This window comes from Rattus rattus, chromosome 5 (assembly GCF_011064425.1).
Source record: "Rattus rattus isolate New Zealand chromosome 5, Rrattus_CSIRO_v1, whole genome shotgun sequence".
NCBI classification, from domain to species: domain Eukaryota; kingdom Metazoa; phylum Chordata; class Mammalia; order Rodentia; family Muridae; genus Rattus; species Rattus rattus.
Window position 1 is genome coordinate 104,666,678 of NC_046158.1, and position 13,594 is coordinate 104,680,271.

At 37.8% G+C, this 13,594-nt stretch overlaps 1 protein-coding gene across 1 annotated transcript in view; it reads right to left on the minus strand.

Moving 5' to 3' along the window:
- Positions 1–6,956: 6,956 nt before the first annotated feature.
- Slco4c1 (solute carrier organic anion transporter family member 4C1) overlaps positions 6,957–13,594 on the minus strand; it is a 49,176-nt gene continuing 42,538 nt past the window's right edge. Inside the window, exons 11-13 of the mRNA XM_032904132.1 lie at positions 12,010–12,074; positions 10,533–10,670; positions 6,957–7,441 (exon numbers count right to left, since the gene is read on the minus strand). Of these exons, the coding sequence (XP_032760023.1) occupies positions 7,281–7,441; positions 10,533–10,670; positions 12,010–12,074 (364 nt within the window). The 3' untranslated portion in view covers positions 6,957–7,280. The remainder of the gene's footprint in view (positions 7,442–10,532; positions 10,671–12,009; positions 12,075–13,594) is intronic.

Genomic DNA, 13,594 nt, shown 5'->3' on the forward strand with positions numbered 1-13,594 from the left:
TTCAATATACGTCATTGATTACTTCTACCATTTTAAGTCTGATGCTGAGTCTCTAAAGTGAATTTCCCACCCAAGTTATAATAATAATAACAACAACATTAGGGTTTGTTAGCCAAGACAATTCCATTTTCTTATTCAACATATTTTTATTGATTCTTTGGGAATTTCCCATCATACCTACTACCCCCTGCAAAAAGAGTTCAAGTTGTGTTAACTGTAGACTCACTGGAGCATAGTCAAACTATAAATAGCCTGCCCTTTAAATAGAGCTGTGTCCTTCCCCTCTTATGCCCACCTGAGACCATCAGTTGGGGATAGCTATACTATACCATCCTTATCACACTCTCTATAAGAGTTTTCTTTAGTGGCTTCGTACTGGCTGGTTTTGTGTGTCAACTTGACACAAGCTGAAGTTCTCACAGAGAAAGGAGCCTCCCTTGAGGAAATGCCTCCACGAGACCCAGCTTTAAGGCATTTTCTCAATTAGAGATCAAAGAGGGGAGAACCCAGCCTGCTGTGGGTGGTGCTATCCCTAGGCTGGTGGTCCTGGGTTCTATAAGAGAGGAAGCTGAGCAAGCCAGGGGAAGCAAGCCAGTAAATAACATCCCTCCATGGCCTCTGCATCAGCTCCTGCTTCCTGCTGTATGAGTTCCAGTCCTGACTTCCTTTGGTGATGAACAGCAACATGGATGTATAAGCTGAATAAATCCTTTCCTCCCCAACTTGCTTCTCGGTCATGATGTTTGTGTAGGAATAGAAACCCTGACCAAGACAGGCTTCCTGTTTAGGCTGTTACTATTGTGGTGGGGATGTTGTCATCAGAGCTGACCATGTTCTTCTTTCTCAGCTGTGTGTCTGCAGTCAGCAGGAGCACAGATCATGAGCTTCTACATGGTGTCTGTCCGGCTACAACATAGACCGTGAACAAGGAAGGCCCCTAGTTTCAGTAGGACAGTGGACCCAGACAAGACCCTCAAGGGCAGCCTAGACTACGGTCATCACCATAGAATCAACTAGTAGCACAGATAACTCACATTAGTATGGCCCGTGGTAGCAGCATCAACATAGATTGGGGATTCAGCACAGACCAGAGTATATTCACTTGGATCTTGGGCTGTGTCATAGCCTGGAACCGCAGCATGGACCACAGAGACCAACTTGGTCTCCAGTGTCATAATGGCCATCCTGGTCCTTAGAAGAGGTAAAATGCAGAAAATGAACAATTCTTCATCTCGGTCCTCAGTCATTGCCCAGAGACAGAGGGATCTCATGGTCAGGTAGATGTGTCCGGAGCTCAGTCTGTCTCGGCACAAGCTCCAGGCTGCAGCGCAGGCAGGGCCCCACTGGGCAAAGGCAAGTTCCACCGTTGAGGTCTCCAGTTCTGCCTGCCTTCACAGCACACAGCTGTTCTTCTGTCCTTCCCACCTTCCCATCACACTTTTGTACTTTGTTCCTTGTAGTGGTACTTCCGCCGCCCACCCCCACCAGGCCATTTATAGTGCCCACTTACTTTGATTAAACAATGACAATTCCGGAATCTAACTTGTTTTTCTACATTCTTCCTCTCCTCCACCCTGTTGCCTCTGGTAATGGACAGCCGTGAGTGGTGCTCATTCATCCATCACCTGATAACCTCTAATCTATCATTCAAGTCCCTTAACGACTGCTAGCAATTGCCAACCAGGAGTTAAAACGAGGAAAGTTCAGTCCTCTTCCTCCTTTTTATCCTATAACTACCCCAGCTTAAAAGCTGCAGGCTCTGATTCCTAACCCTGGACGTTTCAGCTCGAAGGGTATTTCCAGAATGTACCCTTCCCGTCAGTGAGTGGCTTGTTTCTTATTTAATTTTCTTCCTCACTCACCTTACGTTTCTTAATACCAAAACTCCTTTCTCCAATGTTAAATTCTGTAACTCACTGGTGTTTCTTCACCAGGGAAATTTTACAAAACATCGTGCACACATTCCTTCATCTAATTCTGAAACTGCTATTTTTTCAGCTACTGGAGTACATTTATGTGAGCTGTGTTGTTGAAGTCTTTGCCTATTAAGGCTTCCTCTGTAACAATGTCTATTGATTCCTTTCCAGAGTTTAAGTGGGTAATGATTTTGTGCAATTCCTGTTGATGGAGATACTTTGTTAACACAAATATATTGCAGAAGAGCTTGAATTGATTTTCTCCCTCAACGGAGTCGGCATTTCCCTGTTAAATTTCTAGCTAGGCTGCTGGTATCTTGTTTCCACCACTATCACAAACTCAGGGTAACAGCAAGCCACCGAGTCACTGAGTAACTGGGAAAATGCCGAGGGCCTCTGGTTGTAACTTATTTACTCCAAATCACGTCAGAGTTTACCCCATTAAAACCTCTTAGGCTTACTCTCTGCCCACTTTCCTAGGAGTTTGATGGTAAAAAGAATGGTGGCACATCAAGTCTGAACACACAGAGAACATCATTTTTCCCTACCAAAAATATGAGAAAGAGAGAGAGAGAGAGAGAGAGAGAGAGAGAGAGAGAGAGAGAGAGAGAGAGAGAGAGGATATTCATCTAACCTATTGTGTAGCTTTGTTTTATTTCCAGCTTGGATACATTCGTTTGGAATGTAGTCGCTGGATACATACATTTTCCATTTTGCCTAGTTTTCCGGCATAACCACATTTTAAGAGAGGGATCGATGAGCTTCCAATACCACCATCTCAAATGTTCTGCCGGGTAAATACTCCTGCCTAGTGTGTGACTGTAATTCTGATGTGAGCGTACACATTTACTAGGTATAGTAGACAGAGTTCCATGCAGTTCTCATCCTCTGGACTGTTCTGTGAAACTCCCATCGACAGCAGTGGTAGTGGGAGTTGGTGAAGTCAACTAAGTCATGGACATCGCAACACAGAGTTCATTCCGCAGTGTGTAGTTTTGTCAGATTGCAGGAATGCTTGAAAACAGGAAAACGTCAACCCGCAAGCTCGTAAGGATGCAACTGGAGAAGACAGTAGCTAATGCTGGCACTAATAGGGTCACAGCCTGAGCACTAACACTCTGCAAGTCAGCAGGCCCCTCCGCTCATGGCCAATGCGTCAACTGAATAAACACGTGATTGTGGAAAGTGTGAAAAAGAGATTTCTCTCATGTGGCTAGATTGAACAGGAGAGAAACCAGGCCAAATGACCACCAGACCCATCCCCCACATGATGACTCGAGGTGGCTTTCTGTTTAAATAGAGAACTTGGAGTTAAGAATAATTAAACAGTACCAGTGAAGGTGTGGTCCTACTAGGCCTGTCGCCATTGCCTGAGCTCCACTCTGCAAGTTCTAAATCTTTCCTGAAGATAAGGAGGTCATTGGCTGCCCTGGAAGCCTAGGCTTTTTCTTCTTCCTTTTCCCAGAAAGGGATATCTTGAAGAAATTCCAATCTTTTAGAGTCCATTTTCAGTTAGTCTAATTACCAAGGAGAAGAGCATCATTAGTGTCTCCTTAGAATATTTGCATTACTTCCAGAGCAGTTAAAAGGGGATAATCAAGTATTAAGTACTGACAGGGATCATCGAGCATGGATCCCTAGACCTGTAATGTCAGCATTCGGGAAGCTGAGGCAGGACTAAGCAGGTATTCTATTGGTTTTGAAAATGAACTAGAGGGAGGTGCATTAGTCAAAAAAAAAAAAAGTGATAGTCTCCAGGACACAAAATTATTAGCTTCGAATAATAGCCCTTAGAGTAAAGACCCTTTAACAGCCTTTTTTTCTCTTAGAAATCAGTCCATGCCACCCGTAGGCCATTCCTGGAAAGAATGGGCAGCCTCTGCACTGGAGGTTAGAGCACAGTGATCTCTGTGGGGGTTGGAAGTTGGCAGGGGTGGGGATAAGTGGGAGCTTTGACTTTCCCTACCTGGCTACAAGAGAAAAGAGTGACCCTAAGTAGTTCCTTGCAACAGTGGACTGTGTGCTAAATAGTTATATGTCAATGTATTACAAGCTAAAGTTATCTGACAGGAGAGAGCCTCAAAATTGATTAAAATGTCTCCCTAAATCTTCTATAGGGAATTATAAACACATCTTTTTTACTCTTTATATAATTGTCATCTCTGATGACAATTTATCTGTTCCCTCTGCTAACCTAGACCTAGTCCAGGAAGCTTCTAGCCTCTGTAAAATTGTATCTAGGCCTAGAATGTTTTCAGCCTCTTGAGACTTATGCTGAGTAAGTTGACCTCTTCTTAGTTCTTTCTGAGCTCTGGCTGGCTGATTGAGCTCAGCTGTTCTGAACTAAACTCCTTTCTCCAAGCTGACTGATCCATCTGGCCCTGCCTCCTCTCTCTGCCTCTCCTGAATTGCTCTGCCTGACCTCAAACTAATTGTGGCAATCTGTTGTAATCTCCCCATTTTCTGGCTTGTTCTGTCTTTACCTATGTCTAGTTTGTTCTCTTTTCAACTTGTCTCTGGTTGAACTCTTTAGAAGCCATCACAAGCATCTTCAACTCTAGTTTCAGGGGGATTCAGTAGCTTCTTATGGCCTCTACAGGTACTGCACACATGCGGTGCACAGACATACAAACAGACAAAACACCCATAAACATAAAATAAAAAGTAATAAAACAGTGTAATATAAATATTCTGATTTAATAAAAATTATATGTATCAATTATTTACAGAGTTGTTTGCAACATAGAAAATAGGCCTACATTGTATTTATATTTCTTCCAATTTACATAGCAAAGTCAAATGTATACAATTCTTCCATGGTTAAGAAAGAGTACTCTAATTTTATTTTTCTCAGTTAAGAAAATCAAAATATTACAAATTTTAAGATATATTCAATTATGTACAAAATTACAGCAGGTACACCTGCAAGTTATTTTAAAATAATTATAAGCTCTTGCAAATACATATCATGAAAATATATTCTAAAAGCAGCATACCAACACATGTAATCTGCATGAATTTACAAATGGGAATGATGATTACAGTAGTGTGTTCACTTCATTCCAAATGGAGGTATCCTTCCTAAATATGTATATTCAAGTGCCGAAGTTATCGGTTCCTTTAGCCATTTTCATTTGCACGTTTGTTAAAAAAAAAAAGTGAAAGGAATAGGAAAAACCGAGTATAGTGAAGACAATGTCCATTTGATGACCACTAACTATTAGAATAACAATTCTCTACTGACCTGTTTAACAGACATGTCTGGGACTTTTCACTTCTCTCCCTGAGGGGCCACATACCCTTTTGTCTGTGCAGATAGCTTGTTTTCTTTCTTGTTCTCACTTCACGTCTTTATCACTAAGCTTCTCGGAATTGCATTAGCTTATCCTCCTCACAGACTGCCAGGCTTCCACACATGGGATTGTAGAAAGGCTGTCTTCTCATCCCCTTGGCCACAATGGATGCAGTATTTAAAATGTGCCCAGAAAGTCAGGAGAAATTTTCTCCCCCGAGGTATCATGTGGATTTCCCTATCTTTGTTGTACTATCCCTTTGCATGATGGAAGTGTCAGCCTCCCAAATACCTGAATTTTGGCTGAATATTTTCAAATTGATTTTTGGTGTGTAAGTTCCTGAGATAAGTAGGTCTAGCCCTCTGTTTCCTGAGACTGTCCCCTCTCATTGAATATTGAAGGCGCTTAGGAGTCTAACTCCTACCTCATCCCTCTTTCTTGAATTTCGGCTTACAAAAGATTCTGAAGTCACGGACCATACATGGATGACCACCAGGCACAGCTATGTAAATTCTGTGAGTTCTAGTGTCTCTAATTCTAATTTTCTTCCAGGTCTTTGTTCTGGGCCTGTGTTGCCCTGAGGGAGAAACTGATTTACGAAGCTTATAAAGAGTTAATATAGGTGATAGGGATGTGGGCGGCTGGCTGGGGAAACTAATTAAAGGAAAAGATTTGATTTGTAAAAAACAAACAAACAAACAAAAAAACAAACAAACAACAGAATAGTTCTTTTCAGGACTGGGCATCAAATTTAGAATTTGCACCCAGCTACATCCTTAACCCTGTAATACTTTTATTAATTAGAAATGGTATTCACAATAGTAAATTATTTTTGTTGACGCTCAGTGACAGACTCCTTCAGTATTTTAAGTAAGTTCGTCAGGAACCTTCAGAGATGGAATTTAGTTACTGAGATGTAAGGTGGTTGGAAACACTCAAGCTTTCAGTAACTGCATCATTGAATTTAAAACTTCCACTGAATCACAATGCATGATGGCTAGTCAATGAAACTCTACTTGGGTTACTATCATGAATGGGCGAGGCGATTAGTTTGTAAAATAAAATATAAAGTAGTTGATACATAGACGCTTGTCAATAGTGCATTATGTCCTCCTGGCTTGTCTACTTGGCACTTTTCATTATGGAAGCTGGTTCTTTTCTCTGAGAATATGTAATTGAGGAATACTATCACAGTCATAAGTTTTAGTGTTAAAAGTCAACAACATTAACAAATTCCCTCCTAGAATTCTTATTCTGAGTTGAAAATGTGTACTTCCTGCTGATAGTTCTGAGGCTGTAGGGTAGCGAGACACAAAAAAGATAATTACCCTACCTTCTATCAGCTTGGAATTTTCTATGAAAATATATGCCAGAAAGGATATATTATATAAAACCTAATTACACTGTAAAGATGTCTTTTAATTCCATGAGTTTTAAACAACTAGTCCCCAAAACCATCACATAAATTTCACTAGCCTACATTTTTGTGCTGTAAACTTCTCAAATAAGCTCAAACAATCGACAATGAAAATTAATGCGGAAATAGTTAAAGAAAGAATGAAAATATGACCATGGGAGCCAATGGGGTGACACAGGCTTGTAACCTCAGTACATGGGATGTAAGTCCAGGAGGATCAGGCATCTAGGTCATCTTTAGCTACCGGACTTCCTGGGCTGTATGGGGTATGTGAAAAAAAAAAGCAAAAGAAATAAAAACTAATGTTTTACTTTGTGTGCATGTGTGCATAGCTGTGTTTAAAGCATAAACTTTTAACTATGTTTTGTTGGCCATTGTTCTGTTTACCCCATGGTGATTTTATAGGTAGAAAATGGAAATAAATAAGAATCTATATGGTTTGAGGCTTTTGGTGAACTTTAAAGGCGTGGGCCTGTTGTGTTCTGAGTTTGTTTCTTGTTTTTCACTTTAACAAAAATAGGAATCTGTACATAGACAGTGACCACTGAAACATGGGTTTTAAGCCATGGTGTACGCAGACAAGACAATGGTGCCTTGGCACAGTTTGTTCTGACAGGAAGGAGCCACTTTTCTATAACAGTATCCTCTTCTTTCTCATCCTTCATTTTCTATTTTGTTGAGATCCTCTTCCACTGTAATCGTAGACACAACTACATTCTGACTTTGAAATGATACCTCTGTTCCTGGGGGCGGTGGTTTATAGAGAACTATCGCAAGTCCGTTGAAGAATATGGTGATGACTTTACAAGTAACACCTAAATACAAACAAAACGAAACAAAAATGGCATGCTTTAGACCTTTACCAATTAGTAAAACAAACTTTCCACTAAGTAATTTCTTCACAAATAAAAAAAGCTTCCTATTTTAAAGTAATGACTATAAAGAATAGTAATTGTATAGTTTCAAATTTTAAACCACAAGAGAGGCTGAGTACGGTAGCCCACACCTGTAAACTACAGTGTTCACGTGTCAGAGGCAGGAACCTCATTAGACTAATTCCTTCCTAATCAGAAGGAATTTCTGGGCAGCTTAAAACAGAACAAGACCCTACCTCAAATTATTTATTACTATTATTATTATTATTATTAGTAGTAGTAGTAGTAGTAGTAGTAAATGAAATGTTTTGTATGATTTTATATGTATGCAATTATTTTGTTTCCAAACAATAATAATAAAAACGTACAGTAACAATTATTTTATCCTTGAGAATAACTACAAAATTAGTGCTGTGTGTTATGTAGGAGTCAGGAATCTTTAACTGACATTCCTTTGCCCATTTTTGTTTTCATTTTGCTATGTGGCCCAGATTAAGTGATCTTAGCTTCAAGGGAGCTGCAATTATAATGTTCAACACTACATTCAAGGTTTGTAGCACATTTCTAAATTTGTAAATACATACTATGTTTATGGGAAGAAAAAGCAATCGAAAGTGAAAAATGAAATAAAATAGCTCACTATCTTTAAAATTGCATAAAATCAAGAAATTTCATGTCAAAAATTTAAAAAACGTTAAAAATATGCTACAGAGTTCTTAGGTAAAGGACTGGGTATGAATAAAGTCATATTTCATACCTACCCTAATTTATCTTTCCATATCAGCCAAAAACAATCTATTCAGATCTACCACATAAGTTTTTATCTGATCTCAAATACTTCTTTTTAACCCAACTTCATAAAGATAACTTGATGTCCACTGTAGTATTCTCCTTCACTAAGTGCCAGCATTGAAACTGCTTTCACAGTGTCATTTCTCAATGGCTAACTTCCTGTTTGTTCATCGTGCAAACTTATTATAAGGCATCTGAATAGCAGGAATTCTCCTGGGTCTATCTAAGCCTTACTTAGTTCTTCTGAAGATCACTGACCTAGACAACTGTCTCAATGGCTGTTCATTTGTATTTGAAAGGTTTGTGTTTTAAAGTTATACATCTCTTTTTAATTTTTCAGATTATAAATGCAATTACAATATTTCTTTCTTCCATTTATTCCCTCCAAATCTTCCCACACACCCATGTTCTTGTTCTCTTTCAAATTCATGGCTTCTTTTAATTGTTATTACACGTATATACATATGTGAATATATATTCACAAATACAACCTTCCTGGTCTGTATAATGGTTTTGTACGCATGTTTTTCACAGCTGACCATTTGATATTGGATAACTTATCACTGTTACCTGGGGAAATTATCCTGCTCTTAACGCGCCTTAGTTGCCTGTACTTCTTTGTGTAGGCTTGAGGCCTAACAACGATCTAAACCTTTGTCCATATATCCACAAGTAAGTATAGTCTTCACCCCTCTTCTAGGAAAAGCATGAACAAGTTGAAGAAAACTAGTTTTGAGTAATAAGTAAAAATAATAAGTTGAATATTATCTAGACTTAATATTTGCTCTCATTGTGTGTTTTGGGGTGCTCTGGTGCTGTTTGTATCTGAGGTAATTCTGCTTCCTCAAGAGAGACTGCCCTGACAAGGAGTGGGTTATGTTCTCAGGTGATTTCATGTGAACCTTCTCCCCATTTTAAGTGGTCGAATAAAGGCTAGAGCCCGTGATTGGGCAGTGGAAGGGAAAGGTGGGACCAGAGGCTTTAGAGTAGGAAAAGGGTAGAGGACAATGGAGGAGAAGGGCAGAAAGAAGAGGCAGACAGAAGATGGACCACATGGCCTGGAGAAGCCACAAGCAGCAAAGGATCTCATGGCTGGGGAATAGATTAATGTAGCCGTGGTCCGCCCAGTCTAGGCGTGCAGCTCATAAATAATGTATCTGAGATGTGTGCTTTTGCACAAACTTTTGGGGCTGGAGATTTACCATAACAATTGTGAGTTTGCATATTTATTATTTATTTATTCAATAGATACTGTGTTTCTGTAATTATGAATTCAGGATATTGGTTTATATGCAGGGTAAAAAATCTGTCTTGACGTGTTAACATGATAGCAGTGAAAATCAAATGACATTTATGCATTTTACATTCTTTATACATACATATATGTGATATATATATATATATATAATCATGTGTATGGCATATATATAATATGTATAACATATATAAAATGTGTGTGTGTGTGTGTGAAAGAGAGAGACAGAGAGAGAAACATAGGGAGAGTGAGAAACAGACAGATACACAGACAGACACACAGACAGACAGAGACTTAGTGTTAGCCCAAGCTAGACTGAAATTCACTATGCAGCCTAGGTTGTACTCAAGCTCATACCTATCTGGGCTCAACTTCCCATGTTCTAGGATAACAGCTGTGTACTAGCATGTCCTGCTAAGGGTGCTTTATATTCAAACATTTTAATGTCTTACATTGATATGAAATGTTTAACTGTCAAATTGTTACATATATATATATATATATATATATATATATATATATTATTCTTCCTTAATCTTATCTTTAATTTGTCACCTAACCAAGAATGTATAGACTACAATCAACACAATTAATTATATCATGGCAAAACCTCTGAACTGTGAAATACTTTTTGTAGCTGCAGGACACCCCCCCCTCGCCCACACACACACAATTTACATTGTTTTCAGAGCCCAGACACTTAGATGACAGTTATTCCAGATTTTCAAATTCTCTTTAATCTTTTTTTATATACTTTCTGAAAACTTGAGAGAAATTCTTCCTAAAAAACATGGCATGATACATAGAAAATGAAAATCTTATTCTTCCTCTACTGAAGAAGACTGAAAACTGCAGAGGCCACTGGAGACTCTGACGTCCATTGGGTAGCTTGATTTAGCGTCAGACCTGCAGGGTAACCCCACAGGGTGACCTGCACACTGCAACCATACTAGACTGTGAGTCCCTAGCGAGATGCCCACTTACTTATAGCCACCAGCATATGCGCCATCCTGATGTTATCATAGATCCAACACGCCCCCTTTGTTCCACATTCATTGATGTCCCACAGAACACACGTGCTGTCTATTGTGACGCCAAATATAATTGGCCCAGGTATCGTGCCTAGAGGAATTAGAGGCAAAATGAGAATAGTGAAGAATTCAGATTATAATACAGGTTTCAATGCATAAAGATATACATATATTTATATAATACAAATAGACTTTATCCACATATACATTAGCTGATTCATATCTAAGTCAAAGGGATATTAAAACAAACTTGGTCAAAATATTTTAAATAATTATAAGTAATTACATATTTCTAATTAGTTTTTAAAAGTACTTTTGTGCTGGGGCCAGTAAGATGGCTCAGAAGGTAAGGGCACTTGCTTCCAGGTCTGGCAAACTGAATGGGAGCCCCAGAACCCATGTAATAGAAAGACAAGACTTTTTAAAGTCTTCTCTTCCCCATATGTGGCACATGTATACCCACTTGACACATACATGAAATAAAGGTTTTTTTTTTAATTTAAAGATAATCTTACTCATATGTTGTGTTAAAAATTTAGAAAAATGTTCTTTTAATTGATACAAAAAATCTATAAACAATAATAAGGTACCATGTAATGTTTGATGATCTGCAAAATCATTAAATTAAGGTAAATGCAGTTATATCCACAAATCCATTGTTTATAGTAAAAATACCTTTCAAAATCCATTTCCCTGGCTTTTTTAAAAATGTTAATTTAATAAGTAATTTAGTTCACTGCTTTCATAAGGTAATAAATGGCTACCTCTTTGAAATTGGCTATGATGGAGTTAGAAAATAAAAAGACTGGTTTTGGTGCACAAATAATGATAAACTACTATATGCATGTCTATACATTTTGTATCTACACACACACACACACACACACACACACACACACGTGGGCATGTATGAAAGTACATATGAGTGAACATGTCCACATATAGACATATATGATTATTTCTTACACACAGGCATACGTATACCAGGAAGCACTGTGCTTCCACATGTAAGGGATCCTCCCCACTTTTATATATTCCACATTAGTGAACTCAAACAAATAAAGACTGAAAGTATTAAAAAAATTAATACTGAGTAAGAATTACTTATTTTTACAAATAAATCAAACATTCCCTTTAATGCAGTGAGACTGGAAACAATAGATAACAAGTCAGACAGGTGAGATGTAAGTCACTGTATTCTCATACATGTAGGCAGTGCTATATCACGAATGTTAGAAAACTTTTACCAATGACAACTATGCCTTCTTTATCCTTCATCATTTACTTGGTGTGCAACACACACACACACACACACACACACACACACACACATATATATATTATGTGTAACACTAATTTAGCATATATGTAACATGTATGTAACACTAACGAACCAAAGCAGTACATACTAATGTTTTTAAATAACACACCTAACAACCGAAGAAGCATGAACTGCACTCCCAGTGCTAGAGATCGCTGTCTGTGATTGACACACCTGCAAACATATTTAAAACAGATGATAAAAAGACATCAGGGTATCTTTTAACTATAGCCACACTTTCCTATAGACACAAGTTTAGCATTTCTACTCAAGTAAATGTGCAAATTAAAAATATTTGCAAAATCTTACCAGTACGTTATCCTGGGATTACAAAAGAAAAATATTATCAGTGGTAAAGCATCATATATAACAGCAAAAAAAGTCACTAGCTTCTGTGAATTTCAACAAGTAAAGGGGGGGGCATTCAGTTACAATATTTATCTTTCATAAAACCCCTAAATAAATAAATTATGCACAATAGAGGTCACAAATGACAAAATTATAAGCAACATAAGCGATGCTCTGAGATTGGGAGTAGGAGAAGAGGCGCTCTGTCCGTGTTCAAAATTCTGTCAAAAAGACTTAGGTATTGAAAACCAAGAAAAGACATACAAATTTGGAAAAGAAGAAACATTCTCTGTTTTTAGATTGTTATTCCACCTACAAAAAAAGAAAACAAAAACAAAAACATTGCCTCTACAAGCAGAACTATTCTCACGAAAAAATGAAGTTAATAAATTGGAAGGTATCAAGTCAACACTATTGGTTACACTTCTACTCATTAGGAAACTAAGAAAAAATCCTGCTTACAACAGTAATTAAATATCTTGGATTAAACAAAAGGGATAAAACTTGTGGATATGAAAATAATGTAAAACTGAAGTTGGAAGATGACACACACATACAGAGAGACATTTTAATGTTCATGAATCAAAATAATGTTGTCAGTAAGCCCCTACTATCCAAGGCAATTAGAATAAAATCTCCATCAAAATGCTAATGAAACTTCATAAAAATAGAAAACATAACATTCATATGGAAAAAATCCAGAATAGCTATACCAATTTTGTTCAATATGAATAAAGTTAGAGGTATAATATTACCAGATTTCAAACTACAATAACAAAGCTATAATAATAAAAACAAACTGAGTCTGACACCATAAAAATGTACACAGAGATCAATAGGACAGAACACACGTATATGTACGTGCAACTGATGTTCGACACGGACGTCAGGAACACACAGTAGGGAGAAGAAGGTTGTATTGAATAAATTATGTTCAGAAAATTGTACACTCTAAAGTTACATGCAAAAGAATGAAATTGGACCCTTATCTCAAACTGTGTACAAATCACATTCAAACTGACTAAAGACTAAACAGAAATCTTGTGTCTTATCCTTGCAGAAAAAAATAAAACATAAAGTTCTTGATTTTCTTGATATTCATTTCAGCAGTGACATTTCTGGCTATCACACCAGAAACAAAAGCTAACAAAGAAAATAGAGGCAAATAGGAGCATCCCACAATGTGTCTGCACAGCAAAGGAAGCACAGTTAAGAGACAGGGTACAGGAAAGCACAGGTAAATGAGGCATCTCATAGCACTTCTTTCAAATCATAAACTCAAGTAGCATAATAATGAGAAAATGGACAAAAGATCTATCTGAATAGGTAGTTCTCCAAAGAAGACA